The 20,000-nt window shown below is 48.8% G+C and overlaps 1 protein-coding gene across 3 annotated transcripts in view; it reads right to left on the bottom strand.

The window, feature by feature from the left end:
* Positions 1 to 20,000, bottom strand: part of CHCHD6 (coiled-coil-helix-coiled-coil-helix domain containing 6) — a 367,209-nt gene that overhangs the window by 233,612 nt on the left and 113,597 nt on the right. For all 3 annotated transcript variants that reach the window (XM_075321519.1, XM_075321520.1, XM_075321518.1), the window contains one exon: positions 13,909 to 13,992. In XM_075321519.1, the coding sequence (XP_075177634.1) occupies positions 13,909 to 13,992 (84 nt within the window). The remainder of the gene's footprint in view (positions 1 to 13,908; positions 13,993 to 20,000) is intronic.

The following is a 20,000-nucleotide window of genomic DNA, read 5'->3' as shown; positions in this document are numbered from 1 at the left end:
AGTCCCAGTGCCTGGGTCCAGCAAGGCCACCATGCAGACATCTGTGGTGGAGGCCTCTGACAAGCCTGTATTCAAGGTCCCTGCACCAAATTTTTAGGCCACGCCCCCTAACCACACCCATTTCACAGTCACGCCCATATCCACTCCCCATCCACACCCATTCAGCATGGACACGCAGGCAGCCGGCGGGCCTCCAGCATGGACACGCAGGCAGCCGGCGGGCCTCCAGCATGGACACGCAGGCAGCCGGCGGGCCTCCAGCATGGACACGCAGGCAGCCGGCGGGCCTCCAGCATGGACACGCAGGCAGCCGGCGGGCCTCCAGCATGGACACGCAGGCAGCCGGCGGGCCTCCAGCATGGACACGCAGGCAGCCGGCGGGCCTCCAGCATGGACACGCAGGCAGCCGGCGGGCCTCCAGCATGGACACGCAGGCAGCCGGCGGGCCTCCAGCATGGACACGCAGGCAGCCGGCGGGCCTCCAGCATGGACACGCAGGCAGCCGGCGGGCCTCCAGCATGGACACGCAGGCAGCCGGCGGGCCTCCAGCATGGACACGCAGGCAGCCGGCGGGCCTCCAGCATGGACACGCAGGCAGCCGGCGGGCCTCCAGCATGGACACGCAGGCAGCCGGCGGGCCTCCAGCATGGACACGCAGGCAGCCGGCGGGCCTCCAGCATGGACACGCAGGCAGCCGGCGGGCCTCCAGCATGGACACGCAGGCAGCCGGCGGGCCTCCAGCATGGACACGCAGGCAGCCGGCGGGCCTCCAGCATGGACACGCAGGCAGCCGGCGGGCCTCCAGCATGGACACGCAGGCAGCCGGCGGGCCTCCAGCATGGACACGCAGGCAGCCGGCGGGCCTCCAGCATGGACACGCAGGCAGCCGGCGGGCCTCCAGCATGGACACGCAGGGAGCCACAGTGAGGCGGCCGGTCGCCCACACAGTGAGGTGGCCGGTCGCCTTCACAGACAGGTGGCAGGGGAACGCCCGCACAGACAGGCGGCAGGGGGGCGCCCGCACAGACAGGCGGCCGGGGGGCGCCCGCACAGACAGGCGGCCGGGGGGCGCCCGCACAGACAGGCGGCCGGCCGACCGCACAGACAGGCGGCCGGCCGACCGCACAGAGAGGCTCCGGCCGGGGGTGAGGGGGGGGGAGGGAGGGAAATCAGCGCTGGGGAGATTTTACTGTACCAGCAGCAGCACAGGCAGCGCTCCTCTCTGTTATGCCACGTCTACTGGGATGGTAGGAGGGAAAAGCAGGGAGGTGGAGAGAGAGTGGGTGGGCGGAGCCCGGGAGCCGGCCGTCCCGATCGTGGCAACGGGACAAACAACGTAAAGCGTGAAAGTCCCGCTGTATCCGGGACGGTTGGGAGGTATGGGGTAAGGGATAATGACACTGACACTCGGGGTACAGGATAATGACGCTGACACTTGGCTCTCACCCACAGCACCCTGAAATCCCTCTATCAGCACCCAGCTTTCCTATGTTCTGATATTTATCTTGTCCTCAGCACCCAGCTTTCCCATATCAGAGCATGAGAAAGCTGGGTGCTGAGAGATGTATATCAGAACATGGGAAAGCTGGGTGCTGAGAGATGTATAGCAGAGCATGGGAAAGTTGGCTGCTGAGGGAAAGAGCCTTTTTCCCTCAGCACAAAACATTTCCATCCCATACTTGTATCTTTGTCCCCCCTGTATAAAGTTCTCAAAATACTGTAACAGCCCCCACATAGCCTTCCAAATAATTGTATAAAGGGTCTCACATAACCCTTCATATATTAGAATGCAGATACATAGCCCTCCATATATTATAATGCACCCCCATAATCCTCCATGTATAAAGTAGCCCTTCAATTATAATGCATTTCCCATAGTTCTCCATGTATTAAAATTCACCCCATAGTTCTCCATATATTATACTGCACCACATAGTCCTCCATGTTTTATAATGCACTTCCATAGTCCATGTATAAGGTAGCCTCCATAGTCCTCCATATATTATAATGCAGCCCCCATAGTCCTATATGTATTATAACACAACCCCATAAAACTTCAGATGGTATTATGCAGCCCCATACTCCTCCATGTATAATTCACCCCTATATTCCATGTATAAGGTGTCCCTTCATTTTGTATTATACAGCCCCCCCCGACCTCCATTTTAATGCAGCCCTATAGACCTCCAGTATAATGCAGCCTCATAGACCTCTATGCATATTACACCTCTATATTCAATGTATAAGGTGTCCTTCATGTTTATTATGCAGCCTCACCAGGCCTCCATATATAATAATGCAGCCAACCTCTCCAGGCCTCCATGTATAATATAGCAGCCAGCCTCCCAGGCCTCCATGTATAATATAGCAGCCAGCCTCCCCAGGCCTCCATGTATAATAATGCAGCCAGCCTCCCCAGGACCTCCATGTATAATAATGCAGCCAGCCTCCCCAGGCCTCATGTATAATAATGCAGCCAGCCTCCCCAGGCCTCCATGTATAATAATGCAGCCAGCCTCCCCAGGCCTCCATGTATAATAATGCAGCCAGCCTCCCCAGGCCTCATGTATAATAATGCAGCCAGCCTCCCCAGGCCTCCATGTATAATAATGCAGCCAGCCTCCCCAGGCCTCATGTATAATAATGCAGCCAGCCTCCCCAGGCCTCATGTATAATAATGCTGCCAGCCTCCCCAGGGCTCATGTATAATAATGCTGCCAGCCTCCCCAGGCCTCCATCTATAATAATGCTGCCAGCCTCCCCAGGCCTCCATGTACAGTATAATGCAGTCTCCCCAAGCCTCCATGTACAGTATCATGCAGCCTCCCCACCCCAGGCCTCCATGTACAGTATCATGCAGCCTCCCCACCCCAGGCCTCCATGTACAGTATCATGCAGCCTCCCCACCCCAGGCCTCCATGTACAGTATCATGCAGCCTCCCCACCCCAGGCCTCCATGTACAGTATCATACAGCCTCCCCACCCCAGGCCTCCATGTACAGTATCATGCAGCCTCCCCACCCCAGGCCTCCATGTACAGTATCATGCAGCAGCCTCCCCACCCCAGGCCTCCATGTACAGTATCATACAGCCTCCCCACCCCAGGCCTCCATGTACAGTATCATGCAGCCTCCCCACCCCAGTTCTCCATGTACAGTATCATGCAGCCTCCCCACCCCAGGCCTCCATGTACAGTATCATGCAGCCTCCCCAACCCAGGCCTCCATCATGGAGGCCTGGGTTGGGGAGGCTGCATGATACTGTACATGGAGGCCTGGGGTGGGGAGGCTGCATGATACTGTACATGGAGGCCTGGGGTGGGGAGGCTGCATGATACTGTACATGGAGGCCTGGGGTGGGGAGGCTGCATGATACTGTACATGGAGGCTCCATGTACAGTATCATGCAGCCTCCCCACCCCAGGCCTCCATGTACAGTATCATACAGCCTCCCCACCCCAGGCCTCCATGTACAGTATCATGCAGCCTCCCCACCCCAGGCCTCTGACCACCGTGTACTCACTTTATATATATAAAAAAAAAAAAAACAAGTACTCACCGATCTTCTCCTTCCACTGCTGCTCTGTCCTGACGTCTCCTTGTTCCACTGCTGCTGTACTCCCTGCTCTCCTCCTTCCACTGCTGCTCGTCCTCCTCTCTCTCCCGGTGCTCCGGTCGGCGTCCTCCCTCCCTGCGCTCTGTGCACTCAGCACAGCAGTCGCACAGGAGTGACGTCACCGCGCAGGCACAGGGGGAGTATGATGATGCAGAGCGGCGCTGGCCGCTCTATGCTTCATTATTACTGTGCGCGGTGACGGGGGAGGGGGGCCCCGGTGCCGCCGCTGACATCGGGCAGGAGGGCCCGGTGTCGGGGGCGGCAGCGGGTCATATAGTGGGCGCGTGCACTGTGACAGATCAGCGCAGCTTCTCTCTCACTGAGAGGAGCTGGCTGCTGATCTGTCGGGTCCCCGCGGGCCCCAAACTGCCCGGGCCCGGTCGCGATGGCGACCGCTGCGACCGCGGTCGTTACGCCCCTGTTTACCACCTGAAGACCAGTCACCCTGATAATAATGCCACATATGACATGAGGCTGAATGCGCTGGGTGTGGAGCTGGCCGGGGTGGTACAAGACATGGACTGTTGTCTGGAGGCGATGGGGCCCCTGAAGGAGACCTACGTGAATCGGGAGCGGTTTGCCTCCTATACACAAGACTGTGCTGTGGAGACCAGGACCCCCCACATAAAGTCAGAGACTGTTCAGGACGAGACCCCCCAGCAGCAGGCACGGCCGGTGGTACAGGCTGCACGCTTCTGCTTCCAGGAGGGGGCACCACTACAGCAGCAGGGACAGCCTGTAGAGTCTGAACAGGAGCATACGCCTCAGACTCCTGCAGAGGCACCACAAGTCTCAGCATGCTCCTCACAGGAGCAGGACAGTATGTGTGAGACTGATTGTGTTGATGAGGCCGGTGCACAGCCTGGGCATAGTGACGCTGTGCCCGTGGGGTCGGGGGCTGGAGGGGATTCACAATCTGTGATGGACGTTGTACTGTCTGACAATGATGCTGCTCATGTTAATGTACATGACATATGTGACTATCCCCCTTTACCATCTAGTCCACAAGGTGTGACAGCCCCCCATGCTGCAGATCCTCTCCCTGTCAGTCAGCCCAGTGTGACCCAGCGGGTGCCCCCCAGGAACGCCTGGAGCCGTGGTGCCCCATCCTTCACCTCTAGTGCCAGGTATACTGGCCAGACGTTTAAACGTATTAATGTTGTGCGTTTTAAGTACATGGGTCCCAAGGAGGATCTGCCGCAGCGCAGATATGTGGTGAGGGAGCTGCTGTGCCGCCAGATGGGGTTTGTGGTGCATGAGATCCTGGCGGTTTCTAATCTGCAGGACAGGCAGGGCTATGAGGTCAGTTTCAAGCTCGTTGGTGATCTGGACAGATTCTGGGCCAATTACCCCAAGTTCAGGGACACTGAGGGCTGGAATAAGTTTTTGTTGGTCCCCATTTCCAGGCCAGATACTGTTACTGTGAATGTCACTTTCTGGAATGAGGCCGTTCCCCCACAGGACATCGAGGTGTGGCTCCGGAGACATTGTGACCTCGTCTCTGATCTCACCAAGGTCAGAGATGAGGACGGTATCTGGACAATGGGGTGGAAGGTACAGGTGAAGCTGAGGCAATATAGCAACATCACTGCCCACCTACCCAACTCCTTCTTCATTGGGAGGGAGAAGGGGAGATGTTACTACCCCGGGCAGCCCAGAAAATGCTTCAAATGTGGTGGAAAGGGTCATCTGGCCAATGCCTGTACCGTGGTGAAGTGCAGCCTGTGTGGGGAAATTGGCCATGTCGCTGCAGATTGTCGGGACGTCCGGTGCAACCTCTGTGGTAAGATGGGCCATCCTCACAGGGACTGTCCAGACGCCTGGCACAACATCTGCAGAGAGTTACCGGATGAGGATGTGATGGCAGGGGCTGAGGCTCAGGAGGTGGTTGAGCTGGTGGCAGAGGCTCAGGAGGAGGATGTAATGTCAGGAGAGATACCGACCAACTCAGATGCCCACCAGGAGTCCGCCTATGTGACACCAGAGCAGCAGGGTACAAAGAGGAACATGGAGGTTGTCCCTCAGGTCCAGCAGCCTCAGGTAGGCCCCTCTTCTGCATCACTCTTTGTATCTGAGGACTGGAGTGTTAAGCATAATAAGAGGAAGAAAAAAAATGCATCCTCTCGTAAACCTGAGGCTGAATATGACTCTGGTCAGAGTGCTAGCAAGAAGGTCCAGGGTTCTGCTGAAGTGATGGTCGTGTCCGGCAGGTATGGGGTGTTATCAGAGTCTAATGATGAGGACTATGAGAACGAGTTGAGGAAAATTGATGCTGAATGTGACAGGGACGTAGAGGACCATCCCCCGCCGAAAAGGAAGCCCATTTCTGTAGACCATCAGGTAGAGACTGACATGGACACCAGTGGTGGACAGAACATCTTTGATTCATGATGATGGCTGTTACTCTGCTCCTTTTATACTGTGTTGTGATGGCCGGGTTCTCATTAACAATAACCTCGAGTAATGTGAATAGTATTAAGGTGAGGAGGACGAGACATACGGTATATGAACATCTCAGATACCTGGGCACTGATGTCATCTTCCTGCAGGAGACGCGACTGACATCCCTGGGGCTTATGAGGGAGGCTGAGAGGGAATGGCGGTCCGGTCCATCATTCTGGTCACTGGCTGTGGAGCCTTACGCTGGGGTCGCTGTCCTGTTTAGCACCAATGACGTGACTGTACATAGGATGACGGAGGTGGTCATGGGGAGGTGTCTGGTTCTGGAAGTCACTATCCATGGTAGGCGACTCCGGCTTATTAACATCTATGGGCCACAGACGGTGACTGACAGGATCCAGCTTTATAATGACGTCAAGCCTTACCTCTTCACTTCTCTTCCAGTGGTGATGGCAGGGGACTTTAATGCGATACTGTCATCAGGTGACAGTTCCTCAGGCAGGACAGTGACCAGGGATGGTAAGGTCCTACGGAACATCATAACGCAGGCAGGACTGACTGACGCTTTCACACAGGGAGGTCGGCAGCCTAAGTTCACATATTCTTGTTCCAACAGAAGCAGTAGGATAGATTTTGTGTTTGTGAGTCCTACTGAGGCTGTCGGCGCCCTGAGTGAGAAGGTCGTCCCTTACTCTGATCACCTCGCTTTGTGCTTGTGCCTAGGAGTCTCTACCCGTCCGGACATTGGTAGAGGGTTATGGAGGCTTAATTCCAGTCTCCTGGATGATGTTTATGTCCAGAGTCGTATCCACTCCCTTATGGAGCTTCATCTAGACAGGGCTGACTTCTATGACAACATGACCGACTGGTGGGAGGACGTCAAGGAGGATATCAGATCCCTCTTGCAGAGACTGTCAGTTAATAAAGGGAGGAATAAGTACAGCCAGTACCTAAGACTGCGTAAAGAATTGGAGTCATTGTATTCGGCGGGTGGGGATGACAGAGTAAGGATTAACCGGCTGAAATCTGAGATAAGGCAGTATCAGTACAGTAGGTACACCTCCCTGGTTCTTGAGCGAGATTATGGGTCCTTAGGGGCCCCTGATCCGTTTGAGAATTGCAGGGAGAGGGTGGCCAAGAAAATGGTCACAGGTCTCACTGATTCCCAGGGTGTATTGCAGGATTCACGGGAGGGTATCCTGGGGGTGGTGAGATCTTACTATGCTGACTTGTTTCAGAGGAAGGTTTTGGATAGAAATAAGATGGCTCAATTCATGGAGGCAACTCCAGTGCCTGATACTTATGATCTGGACTTTTCTCCTTTGACAGCAGAATTAACGGTGGAGGAAGTTAAGGAGGCTATTGATAAATCATGTCTGAAGAAGGCACCAGGTCCAGATGGTATTACAGCAGAGTTTTATAAGAAATTTAGAGACCTCCTGGCTCCAATCCTTGTGGATGTGTATAGCAATTGCCTAGAAACTCACCTGATGCCTCCATCCATGAGAGTCTCCTCGTTGATTCTGCTGTCTAAAGGTAAAGAGCCGAGCGACATCAGGAACTGGAGGCCGATTGCCCTCTTGAATGTGGACAGGAAGATTCTGGCAAAGATCCTCTTTTCTAGATTAGTCTGTTTGTCTCCGGCACTGTTGGCAGGCTCTCAGTTTGGCACAGTAAAAGGGCGGAACATCTCTGGAGCAATCATCTCGATACGGGAGATGTTCGAGAGATGTAAAGCTCAGCGGTGTGGGAGATATGTTGTGAGTCTGGACCAGGCTAAAGCCTTTGACAGGGTTGATCATGACTATCTGTGGGCGACTTTGTCAAAGTACGGTATTCCGGGAAAATTTGTGGATTGGCTGAAGACACTGTACAGAGAGGCAGTGAGCTTTCCTTTGATTAATGGTTGGCAGGGTGACACTTTTGGAGTTGAGGCAGGGGTGAGACAGGGCTGCCCATTGAGTCCACTCCTGTATGTTTTTGCCCTGGACCCATTTCTGAGGTCACTGCAGGAGTGCGATTTTCAGGGGGTGTCGGTCCCCCACTGCTTGCCTCTGAATGTTGTTGCCTATGCGGATGATGTGACGTTGGTGATCTCCAATCCTCATGAGGTGCAGATGTTATCTGCGTCCATCAGAAGCTACTCAGAGGCCTCCGGGTCTCTGGTCAACCTTGAGAAGAGTCAAGCTCTGTGGACATTAGACACTGATCCCGGCTTTGATCTGCCGCAGTTTGCCAATGCCTCCACCCATATTAAGATCCTAGGGGTTAAATTCGGGAGGGATGATAATGCCAGGCTAAATTGGGAGGAGAAATTGGAAACCGGAAATGTGAAGGTTCAGCGATGGAAGAACTGGAGGCTGACCTACAGAGAAAGGGTCACTATGTTGAAGACTTACCTGGTCCCCGTGTTTTTGTATGTCTCTGTCATTTTCCCTTTGCCAGAGCCTTTCTCAGCGAGGCTCTTCAGCCTGTTCTTCCAGCTCTTGTGGGGGAATAGGCTGAACCTAATAAAGAGGGGAGTAACGTACTTACAGCGGAGAGAGGGGGGGTTGGATATGTTGAATCCAAGGGTTTTCTTTGACTCCTTGTTTCTGAAGGTGAATTTTGGGAACATGGACTCAAACAGCAGCTCCCTGTGGGTGAATAGTATCCGGTACTGGATATTGCCTTTTGCAGAGTCTTGGGTGCGGAGGCGGCAGTCTCAAGAGGAGGAGATGGACAGGTGACCACCTCCCCCAGTATCTGGACTATGGTCTGAAGTGTGTCAGGAAGTGGGGACTGGAGAGGTCTTACATTGAGAGCAACACGAGAAGAGACCTGTATGCTCGGATATGTGGGACTTTCTTCCATTCTCCACTGGCCCTGAGGGACTGTGTCACGACCACCCTTCAGGACAGTCTCAGGTTCCTAAACGGGAGACGACTTCCTTCCAAACTGTTTGATATTACTTGGCTTTCGCTCCATAGTCGGCTCTTTGTCAGGGGGAATCTGAAGTTTCTGAGCATCTCTGATCGGACCTGTCCCCTTGGTTGTCGGCAGGAGGAGACTATGGATCACTTTATATGTGATTGCTGGGGAGGAAGGAAGATCCGGGAGGAAGTGTCCGATCGTCTCCAAATCCCCAGACTGCGGACCCTAAAGTATCCTGACATAGTGTACGGTGTCCCCTCTAATGTCAGTAATATCGACAGAGAGACCATGTATATTATAATTAGTGTCATCAAGTACTACCACTGGCACATGAGGACCCGGGTATCACTGCACAATGAGCCATTTGATCACACCGCTGCGGCCGATCAGGTTATGTCGGAACTCCGGTGGATAAAAGCCATAGAAATTGGAAGGAGTCAGAGGAACGCAACATTATGGAGGAATGTGAGGTTCAGTTAGGAGATATGGTGGTTTTTTTTTTTTTGTTTTGTTTTCTCTCCCTCTTTCTCTGCTAACGGTGGACTTCATCATTTATTTATGTATGTAATGTGATTATTTAGTGCTTTTGTATATGTGACTGCAGAATGCAGTGATTTGTGTTTTCTTCGGGCAATTTTGTGTTTTTATAATTGTATTTGTTTGTTTTATAATAAAAATTGCCCCTATGTACAAGAATATAACTACTATTATACTGCCTCCTATGTACAAGAATATAACTACTATAATACTGCCCCCTATGTACAAAAATATAACTACTATAATACTGCCCTCTATGTACAAGAATATAACTACTATAATACTGCTACTATGTACAAGAATATAACTACTATAATACTGCTCCTATGTATAAGAATATAACTACTATAATTCTGCTCCTATGTACAAGAATATAACTACTATAATACTGCTCCTATGTACAAGAATATAACTACTATAATACTGCCCTCTATGTACAAGAATATAACTACTATAATACTGCCCCTATGTACAAGGATATAACTATTATAATACTGCCCCTATGTACAAGAATATAACTACTATAATACTGCCCTCTATATACAAGAATATAACTACTATAATACTGCCCCTATGTACAAGAATATAGCTACTATAATACTGCCCCTATGTACAAGAATATAGCTACTATAATACTGCCTACAGTTATTTAGAAACCTGTAATAGATCTACACCTGCATGTAAACACTGCACCTGAGCTGAAAAATAAAAAGGTGACATACTGTCATCAGATTTCTCAGTGGTGCAGCCTCCACCTCTTGTTCTGAAAGCTCAAGTTATTTTTTTCTCATCACATAAAGAAGATACTAAATAACAGTTTTCACATTTTTTAGCATAAATTTAAGTGATTTTTTTTTTATTTACTTTACAAAATATTGTGGCGAGAAATATAGATATATGAGAGGATGCATTATTTAATCAGCGCAGCCTTGACTTGTGGAGATCCCCTCCAACGTGATGTATAAAACATAAGTGCAGTAACAAGCTTACAAGCTGCGCTATTGTGTTCCCTAAACAGCAGCTACACTTATTCGATCCATTTCACTGTTTACACAAGACGACCATTAATCAGCCGAAGTCTAAAGTCAAATAACAGCGTGTCGGTGTCACGGCTGCCGCTCCACTTTGCTGTATTTTTTTTTATCATGCAAGGAAAATGCAGAAAACATTAAACGGGGGCGAAAGTTAGAGCGGATTGTACATGGTAATGAGATTGGATGTAGTAAATGATATTAATATTGATGTTATATAGTAATCAAAATATAATAAAGCAACAAGTGAAACAGCAGCAGATAGGCGAACATAAAAGAGATCCCTAGTGCTGAATTGTACAAACCCCTTGTTCCTACAGTACAGCTGCAGCCCTTCTTGGTTTCTACAATACTACTATCTCATACTACATTTGCCCCTTACCCCCCTCCATTGTTACATTGCAGAAAGCACATGTTTGAAGCAATGCAGAGGCTGCTGTGATCACAGGACTTTAGTTGGTCACAAACAATTTGTAATTCTCTATTTGGGTATGGATCCAGTACCGCTAAAGCCTGTTCTGGTTACTCTATCTACAGTAAAGTCCTAATGTCTCATACACTTTCCTCACTCCATTCTTACTCTGCAGAAACTACTTGCTTGAATCAGTGCAGAGGCTGCTGTGATCACAGGACTATTAGGTTTTCTCAACGGATACAGAAATTGTTTGTAATTCTCTGTACGGGTAAGGATACATTACCACGGTAATTCTTTCTAAAAAAAAAAAAAACAAAAAAAAAACCTACTAACTTATATTACAATTCCTACTTCTTCCCCATCCACTATCACACTGCAGTGTCTACTTGCTTGAATCAGTGCAGAGGCTGCTGTGATCACAGGACTATTGTTTTCTCAACGGATACAGAAATTGCTTATAATTCTCTGTACGGGTAAGGATACATTACCACGGTAATTCTTTCTAAAAAAAAACCCTACTAACTTATATTACAATTCCTACTTCTTCCCCATCCACTATCACACTGCAGTGTCTACTTGCTTGAATCAGTGGAGAGGCTGCTATAATCACAGGACTATTAGGTTTTCTCGATGGATACAGAAACTACTTGTAATTCTCTGCACGGGTAAGGCTACATTACAGCTGCAGCCTACCACGGTGATTATTTCTAGAAACCCTACTAGCTTATATTACAATAGTCATTTCTCCCCATCCACTGTCACACTGCAGTGTCTACTTGCTTGAATCAGTGCAGAGGCTACTGTGATTTAGTGACTTTAGTGGGTCAAAAAGTACTTGTAATTCTCTGTTTAGGTATGGATGCAGTAGCATTAAAGCCTGTTCTGGTTACTCTATCTACAGTAAAGTCCTAATGTCTCATACACTTTCCTCACTCCATTCTTACTCTGCAGAAACTACTTGCTTGAATCAGTGCAGAGGCTGCTGTGATCACAGGACTATTAGGTTTTCTCAACGGATACAGAAATTGCTTGTAAGTCTCTGTACGGGTAAGGACACATTACCACAGTAATTCTTTCTAAAACCCCTACTAACTTATATTACAATTTCTACTTCTTCCCCATCCACTGTCTTACTGCAGTGTCAACTTGCTTGAATCAGTGCAGAGGCTGCTGTGATCACAGGACTAATAGGTTTTCTCGACGGATACAGAAACTACTTGTAAGTCTCTGCACAGGTAAGGATACATTGCCACGATAATTCTTTCTAAAAAATCCTACCAACTTATATTACAATTGCTACTTCTTCCCCATGCACTGTCACACTGCAATTTCTACTTGCTTGAATCAGTGCAGAGGCTATGATCACAGGAATATTCGGTTTTCTCGACGGATACAGAAACTACTTGTAATTCTTTGTATGAGTACGGCTACATTACAGCTGCATCCTGCCAAGGTGTTTCTTTCTAAAACCCTACTAGCGTATATTAAAATTGCCACTTCTCCCCCATCCACTCTTTCAAGCAAGTAGACACTGCAGTATAAGAGTGCAGAGGCTGCTGTGACCACAGGACTATTAGGGGTTTTTTTAAGTTTTCTCAACAGATACCAAAACTACAATATTTTACGTATTATAAGACAAACTTTTCTTTGGGAGGAAAGTGAGGGGTGCATCTTATTATCCAAATGTAGCTTACGGGGGTGGGTGGGGAGTGGAGAGGGGTTGCAGGAGACAGGGGCAATGCTCTGAACTGCAGGCGCTGTTTTGTGCTGCAGGTGGTGAGGCAGGAGCCATCCTGAAGATGTCGGCGGTGCAGACTTCAAATAATGGCGCCCGGAGTAGGCGCATGCGCAGATGGAGCTTTTGGCTCATCTCAACTGCATATGAACCGCCTACGGCCCATTGATGTCTCAGCAGTGGACTTAAGGAAAATGTTGCCCGAAGGTGGTGCGTTCGCATATGAGATTTCAGCTTGTCATTGAGCCGAGCGCTCAATCTGCGCACGCGCCGTCTCCATGTGCCATTTCTTTGAAGCCTGCACCGTCAACAGTTTCTGGATGTTTTCTCTGCTTCCCAGCGCCGTCGTGCGAAGCGAGCACCTGGGACATCCGTTGCACCGCCCTACTCCAGCACCGCAGCTGCCTCCTGTGATCACGCTCCACCACTGCTGCCACTCCCCGGTCAGTAAGACACCACCGGATTATAAGACAGACCCCTTTTTTTTCGCTCTAAAGTTAGGGGCATCTTATAATCCAGTACATCTTCTAAAATGAATACTAAGGTACTTGTAATTCTCCGTACGGGTAAGGCTACATTACAGTGGCAGTGTGCCACGTTGGTTCTGTCTTACAACCCTACTAACTTATATTACAATTGCCACTTCTCCCCCATCCACTGTTACACAGCAGTGTCTACGTGCTTGAATAAGTGCAGAGGCTGCTGTGATCACAAGACTTTACTAGCAAATAGGTTATATCTACAGTCACAAAAACTACATATAATTCCCTTATTGCATATATCCCTTATTCTGAGAAAATATTTCTAAAATCTCAAATTGCACTTACCACTCCTCCCTTCTCCACTACAAAGCCTACTTGCCTATAACAGTGCAGAGGCTGCTGTGATCACAGAATGCTATTAACTAGTAGATTTGAAAGGATAATTTCTTATTGATCAATAAAAATAGCCGGAGACATCTGATCTTGTTGAAGATTTTATTCTCATATATAAGGAGACACTTCAAAATCACGTTCACGGATCAATAGGCGAGAGTGTTTACTTTTAGAGTAATACACTCAAAAAAAGTAAAAAGCTACAAAAACTCACACATCGCATATGTCTGGTACTTTCCAAGCCCAGCAGATAAGGAACTTGTTTTTCCCCCAATCTATTTTAGAAAAGTGCATTGCTTAGTCTTACATAAATAACTTAAGACTTCTACTCAAAGTAGCCATTCAACTTCTGGTTCCAGTACTTGGACCTAAGTATCAGACACTTACCTTCTTCTCAATGCTTGTCAACTGCTCCTTGTGGAAAGCATCCAGTTTTTTAAGCTCTTCTTCTTTGTTTTGTAGTTCCTTGGCCTACAAAAGTAGAAAATCAGATAAAGCAGACATATAAAGAACTCATTTCTAACATAACAGCGTCCATCATATTCCAGTCGCTTGTCTCTGAGAAGATCCCATATGTATGGATGCTACCAGGCAAAAAACAAAAATGGAATGGGGAGTCTCTGCATGGGATATCCCCCTAGAGGTGGCATTGCCTAATGCTTCTTATGTCTAAAAAAACATGGGGCTTGTGTGCCCTGTTCTCTCCATACTTGCAGACAGCGGACAAAAGGTGAAGAAAGGTGTGGTAGATTTCCTCTGCACCATGCAGCGCTAGTCAAGTCTATGATAGCCGCACAGGTCTTTGTATCTTCAGCATCATAGACTTCAAAATGAAGCAGCAGGACAGAAATGCATCCTCTGTTCCTCTGATCCTGGACAAAGGCCCAAATTCTGGTGATCGATGGGGACGCATTCAAAGTTTATGATGCTGAGAATACAAAGATAGCTAAAGACTGGGCTGTGCTCGGCAGTCTTTGTCAGTGCCATTGACTTGAATGGAGCTGCGGAACACATACACAACCGATTGCTCCATTAAACCCCTTCTACATCAGGTTTTGAAGCAACAGGGAAACTGAGGGAGAAACGGGGACAAAATCCAAAAGTGGATCCTGTTGGAAAGAAAAGTATCAGTCCTTCCTTCTGATTATCCCATTCTTTTTTCCAATTCATCCCTCCTGGAGAAAGGGAGACAAAGAGAGAGAAAGAAAAAGAGAGAGAAAGAGTAAAAGAGAAAAAAACAAAAGAAAGACAGAGTGAGAAAGACAGAAAGAGAAAAGAGTAAGCAAAAGAGAAACAAGAGAGAAAAAAAGAGAAAGCAAAAGAGAGAGAAAGAAAAAGAAAAAGAAATAAAGACAGAGCGAGAAAGAGAGGAAAAAAGAAATAAAGACAGAGCGAGAGAGAAAGACCGAAAGAGAAAAGAGTAAGCAAAAGAGGAACAAGAGAAAAAAAAAGAGAAAGCAAAAGAGAAAGCAAGAGAGAAAGAAAGAAAAAGAGAAAGACAAAAAGAGAGAGAAAGAGGGAGAGAGAGGGAGAGAGAGAAAAAGAAAGAAGAAAAGAAACAAGAAACAAAGAAAAGAGAGCGAGAGAGAAAGACAGAAAGAGAAAAGAGTAAGCAAAAGAGAAACAAGAGGAAAAAAGAGAAAGCAAAAGAGAGAAAGTGTAATGGCCTGCCTGGATCCACAGACTCAGATGGGCTGTAACGGGGAGGCTAGAGGGAAGCCACCCACCAAGCAGGACCCCCACAACCCCGAAACCCTTTAACCCCTATACAGGGATCTGGAATTACACAGGGCAATGGAGATCACTACCTGTGGAAGGCTGCAGTCCGATGAGAGTAGTCGTCAGGCAGGGTCAAACCAGGAATAGCAGAACAGGGACAGAATCGACAGACAAAGACGTAGTCAGTAAACAGAGCAGAGGTCAAATCCGGATCGGGCAGAGGTACAAAACGGTAGGCAGAAGGGTAGTCAAAAACACGCAGAAATCAACACACAGGAATCACCAAACAGAACAGGACGTAACAGGAGCCAGTAAAATCAGAACTATCTCTGGCAGTGGTCATGTGACATGAGGGGGAATAAGAAGGGTGTGGTGTCTTCCTATTGGCTGCAGGTGAAAGTTGGCAACTTCAGCCGGAAGAGACACGCCACCTACAGTCAGCCAGTGGTACTGCAGGCTCCAGGGAAACCCTGCCTAGTGGATGAGCGGAGCCTGCGCTCCGCAGAGACACGGGCACCAACTCCTCTCCCACCACCGGCACCACCCACGGCAGGAACATGGTGCCGCCCGGTGACCGGAGCAGAAGTCGCCGGAGCAGACTCCGGTGGTGACGTAACAGAAAGAAATAGAGAAAGAAAGAGAGAAAGAGAGAGAAAGAAAGAGGAAAAGAGAAAGAAACAAAGACAGAGAGCGAGAGAGAAAGACAGAAGGAGAAAAGAGAAGAAAAAAAGAGAAACAAGAGAAAAAAAAGAGAAAGCAAAAGAGAAAAAAAACAGAGAGAAAGAAAAAGAGAAAGAAAGAGAGAGAAAAAGAGTGAAAGAGAAAAAAAAAAGATAGAGATATAGATCCTGTACTAGAACTGTTGGAAAAACCTGACCAAAACCTGTGACTGTGTGAACATACCTGTGGTTTTCTGCATTATTTCATCATAACATTGATGTCAATGGGTAAAAAACGCTGCTAAACTGGACAAATAATTGGCATGCTGCAGAATTTTTCTGCATCAAAATCTGCACGAAAACCACAAAGAAAAAAAACGCACCGTGTGCACAGGAAATCAAAAATCACATAGACTTTGCTGGCCTCAGGAGAGGCATGCTGATTTTGATGCAGATTTAGGCTACGTGCGCACACTGCATCCTTTTTTGACCACAAAGAGCAGCGTTTTTGGCCTAAAAAAAAACGCAGGAGTCCTCCACCTGTCAGGCCTCTACTGAAGTGAGCTGCAGGATTAGCGCTAATGTCACTCAGGTGATGTGTGGTGACCGCTGGAGTCCTCCACCTTTCACCACAAACCACATGAGTGACGTCACCGCTGATCTCGCCGTTCACTTCTGCCGCGGGATGACATGCGGTCACAAGTGGAGGACTCCCGCTGTCACCGCACATCACCTGAATGAAGTCACCGCTGATCTCGCGCTCACTTCAGCCGCGGCCTGATTTGCGGTAACAGGTGGAGGACTCCAGTCAGGTGATGTGCGGTGATAGCTGAAGTCCTCCACCTGTTCCGCAAATCCGGCCGCGACTGAAGTGAGTGCGAGATCAGCGGTGACTTCAGTCAGGTGATGTGCGGTGACAGCTGAAGTCACCGCTGATCCCACACGACTTACTTCACTTGCAACTGGACCCTCACAGCGAGCAGTCATGTTCTATGGCCGCTCGCTGTGATTGTCAGATGTAGCAGAGCTGGATGTGTTGTGGGACCTCGTGTGGATTACGTCGGACCTGCAGGGGTGTTTTAGGGGTTAATAAAGTGGTGAAAGAGGGGGCTTTTTTGTGTTTTAATTCAAATAAAGGATTTTTTGTGGGATTGTGTTTATTTACTTTCACTTACAGCTTAGTGATGAGGGGGTTTCTCATTGACGCCTGCCATGACTAAGCTAGGACTTAGTGGCAGCTATGAGCTGCCATTAACTCCTTATTACCCCGATTGCCACCGCACCAGGGTAATCGGGATGAGCCGGGTAGAGTCCAGGGACTTTCCCATCTAATGGATGCGGCATTTCCGGGCGGCTGCTGGCTGATATTTTTAGGCTGGTGGGCTCCCAATAACATGGGGCTCCCCATCCTGAGAATACCAGCCCTCAGCCATGTGGCTTAACCTTGGCTGGTATCAAAATTCAGGGGGACCGCACAATATTTTACTACACGATATAGACCTGCCCACCGGTGGCTGTGATTGGTTGCAGTGAGACAGCTGTCATTCAGCGTGGGGGCGCGTCTGCCTGCAACCAATCACAGCCACCGGTGAACAGGGAAGGAGTGAATATGTATGAGCCTAATGAGTGCCGGCTCTGGAAGATGAAAGAGCTGCTGCGGCAGCAGTGTGATAGCCACCCGGTGATCGCTAAGTATGAAGCGCTTGCTCCTATCCCTTTGCGCCCAATTCTGGTCCCCATAGACTTTTTATGGGGAGCAGTATCTGGCCATATACCAGCGATCAATCCCCGCCGACCCGGAGTCTAGTCAGAACAAAGCACCAAAACGCATGTAAAATAAGAACTTGCGTTTTTCATTGCAGTTTTCCACACCTCATTGAAATCAGTGGGTGAAAAACGCAGTGAAAAATGCCAAAAGAATTGACATGCTGCATCTTTGTGGTCACCACATTAAAAACTGCAACGTGCGGACAGCAAAAATGAAATTTCAAACTTTTTGGGGAAGGAAATTCATGCAGTTTTCAGACCAAAACTGCAGCCAAAAAACGTGCAAAAACGCGTAAACAACCCCCCGCAGCGTGCGCACATAACCTTAAGGGGAAAAAAAACTGCATCAAAAACCGCAGCATGTGCGCAGGGCCTAACTAAATGAAAAGCAAATAAGCTAGACTCTGATGACGGCTATCCTTTCAAAAACGGCAAACTTTTTGCTACTTGTTCCAATATGTTTTCTACGTTGCAGCACACAGTAACAGTAATTTCCATAACCGCTAGTGTCAAAACCCACCTGCACGCACGTTTCTCGTTTTCCAACCTATACCTTATATACCAGGTATACAGAACTATGTAAGTAATGGGCCTTTTTAGCTTTCTTTCTCGCACGGATGGCATCACAGAGATACTTTATGGGAAAGACCTACCCAGCGAGGTTGAACTTTTAAAAACCATGAAGGCGTTGGGTTGAAATTGTCATAGCCAAGTGATAAAGCGGCCTGGATACAAGTGATCCCCGGGGGTCAGGAGCCGTCTTTCTAAAATTGGCAGGGGTCGTTAGGATGAAAGATTGTATCTGAAGGCTGACTGCCTCCCGTATTCTTCCCCAGAGCAGCGTGCAATGGGTAAACCGGGACATTTCATGAAGTTTAGGCTGAGCGTATCTGGCAAGGAAAGAAAGCCCCGTCTGGCTTGCCGTATTTTAAATGTCAGCTTCATCTGACGCTCAATGAGCCTGACAGGATCCTGCCGAAGATCTGGAGGGGAGAAACGCTTCAGCGGGAAGGATCATTTGGCATATGGGATGCTTTTTCTGATTCAGATCCTAACATGGGGAGCGCAGATTATCCCAAAATAAGGGAGTCTCAAGTGACTCTTGCAGCCATTCAGATGCATGCAAGACCCAGGCGATAAGAATAGGACTCCTTACTTTTCGTGTGAGACGCTCTGCAGACACAAGCTTTGTATTTGCAATGCACCATAATTCAGCATCACTTTGCACCCCCAAAAAATGGGATACGTGCCTTGCTCCAGATTTACTGGGTGTTTTAGGCACACTACCGACATAATCGTGATAACGGTGATGCAGTTTCTTTTTTCCTGGATTAGTTTACTTACTAACCACAATCCCACAATGTCTGCCGCTATTTCATCCTTCTTTTCTACTTAATTTCTAAAACTGAACATGGACAAAACAGAATTCATCATCTTTCCTCCATCTCACTCTACCACTCCACCCTGACCTATCCATCAAAGTCAATGGCTGCTCACTCTCCAAAGTCACGCATGCTCACTGCCTGGGGGTAACCCTTGACTCCGCTCTCTCCTTCAAGATACATAACCAAGCACTCACCACCTCCTTCCGACTCCAACTCAAAAATGTTTCCCGGATCCGCACATTCCTCAACCAAGAATCTGCAAAACACTGCGTTCCCTCATTGTCTCCCGCCTCAACTACTGCAACCTCCTGCTCTCTGGCCTTCATTCTAACACTCTCGCACCCCTACACTCTATCCTAAACTCTGCTGCCCGACTAATCCACCTGTCCCCCCGCTATTACCCGGCCTTTCCGCTCTGGGCAATAGGAAACCGGTGAAGAGATTGGCAGACTCCAGTTCAAAACACGAACCATGACAAAGTCATCCACAATCTGTCTCCTCCATACATGTGTAACCTAGTCTCCTGGCACTTACCTGCACGCAACCTCCGATCCTCACAAGATCTCCTTCTCTCCTCCCGATCCTCACAAGACCTCCTTCTCTCCTTCCATCTCATCTCAATTTCCCACAATCGCATACAAGATTTCTCCCGTGCCTCCCCCATACTCTGGAATTCTCTACCACAACATATCAGACTCTCCCCTACCGTGAAAACCTTCAAAAGGAACCTGAAGACCTACGTCTTTCGACAAGCCTACAACCTGCAGCAACCCTCCGTTCACTGTACCACTGCCCGACCACCTCTACCCTCACCAATTGTATCCTCACCCATTCCCTCAGTCCACTGTACCACAGCACAACCAGCTCTACCCTCACCAATTGTATCCTCACCCATCCTCCTCAGTTCATTGTACCACCGCACGATCTGCTCTACCCTCACCTACTGTAT

The sequence above is a fragment of the Anomaloglossus baeobatrachus genome, chromosome 8, assembly GCF_048569485.1.
Source record: "Anomaloglossus baeobatrachus isolate aAnoBae1 chromosome 8, aAnoBae1.hap1, whole genome shotgun sequence".
In the NCBI taxonomy this organism is placed as follows: domain Eukaryota; kingdom Metazoa; phylum Chordata; class Amphibia; order Anura; family Aromobatidae; genus Anomaloglossus; species Anomaloglossus baeobatrachus.
This window is presented reverse-complemented; position numbering and strand designations above follow the sequence as displayed.